This window comes from Acyrthosiphon pisum, chromosome A1 (genome assembly GCF_005508785.2).
Source record: "Acyrthosiphon pisum isolate AL4f chromosome A1, pea_aphid_22Mar2018_4r6ur, whole genome shotgun sequence".
NCBI classification, from domain to species: Eukaryota; Metazoa; Arthropoda; class Insecta; order Hemiptera; family Aphididae; genus Acyrthosiphon; species Acyrthosiphon pisum.
This window is the reverse complement of record NC_042494.1, coordinates 119,875,213-119,876,626: the sequence shown is the minus strand read 5'-3', so window position 1 is coordinate 119,876,626 and position 1,414 is coordinate 119,875,213. Positions and strand designations below refer to the sequence as shown.

The 1,414-nt window shown below is 25.6% G+C and overlaps 1 protein-coding gene across 1 annotated transcript in view; it reads right to left on the bottom strand.

Annotated features, from left to right (window-relative positions):
• The window catches only part of LOC115033555, a 1,419-nt gene extending 714 nt beyond the window's left edge, over window positions 1-705 (bottom strand). Inside the window, exon 1 of the mRNA XM_029486331.1 lies at window positions 661-705. Coding sequence (XP_029342191.1) covers window positions 661-705 — 45 coding nt within the window. The remainder of the gene's footprint in view (window positions 1-660) is intronic.
• Window positions 706-1,414: the final 709 nt, after the last annotated feature.

The window sequence follows — 1,414 nt, the reverse complement described above, 5'->3', positions numbered from 1 at the left end:
ATACATTCATTGCTCCGCTCAGAATCTAAAATAAATAAAAAAAAATAACGTAACGCATAATATAAACATTTGTAATTTATTGGTATGTATTTAAAACTTTTTTGGGGAAACATGTAATATTTCAATTTATATGAATTTTATATTTATGTGGCGAATATTATGTTCAACTCTATCATATTCATATCAATACAATACTCGCATTCTAACCGGATTCAGTTACCGTACCTACTTGCCAATTTCTGATTTCGTACCTACCTATGCAAAACTATACCATAGGTACATACCTATTTTATAAAACTGCTAATCTTATGAGTTAAACATTAACTGTTAAAATATGTAATGTACTAATGTGTATAATATAATATATTGTACATTGTATACACGAAATACATTTGTTTCAATTATTAATCTGATTATGTTAAAAACTGTAACCGACGTGACTACGTGAGTTAGAACTCAGAATCCCACAGATTCAACGAGACTGAATAGTAATATCTAATAAAAACTCCCAATGCGTGAACATTTAATTTTGTTTACTCACTGCAGCGTGCACATAGTTATACTTAAATATTGTACTATAATGTCTGCACATAATAATATACAATATACATAGAATTGTGTTTTCATTTTTCATTATTTAAAATATTCTAGAAGCAATACCCAAGGTTCCAACACGTTTTTTATGTACTTTTTATACCGACCCATGTTCTTATGGTCGTAACTAAAAGAAAGTAGATTAGTTATCTAAAATATTCATGATATCTAGTACAATACCTATTCATTATAAATATAGACATTTAGAATATCATATAAAGTACTTGCGACGCTTATGAATTATGATTGTATCAGTTATTGCCAAACTATAATTTAGTAGGTACCTATACTGTGGCTATACAAATTTACAAACTTATATAAACATATATTTTCGATACCTACCCGTTAAATTAAAAATATTAAACATCTTAAAAGTTAAAATTATGTTTATACCTATATAATAGTCAAAGGTATAGTTACCAGCTATATAGGCAACTCTAGGTATGTCTGTATAATAAGTAATAACTATATAAGATATATTTGTTACAGTTTGCTACAACCGACCTTACATAGTTAGGTAGGTACTCAATAAAATAATTAAAATATACAAAAATAAATAATAATATTACATTTAATATTTTAATGCATTTATATTTTTTAGGTGCTTACTGCCCAACAATTATTGATAAATTATGAAAAACAATTAAGTAGATGAGTAGATTAAAGAAAAGAAAAGAACAATTACATAAAAAGGACGGTACCCTTTTAGAATATCGAAAAATTATTGTTAAGCAGTTTTAACTAAAATAAAAATCTTATATTTTAAAATACAGTTTAGTAATTAATTATAGTAAATACTAGATATACGTCTTATAGACGA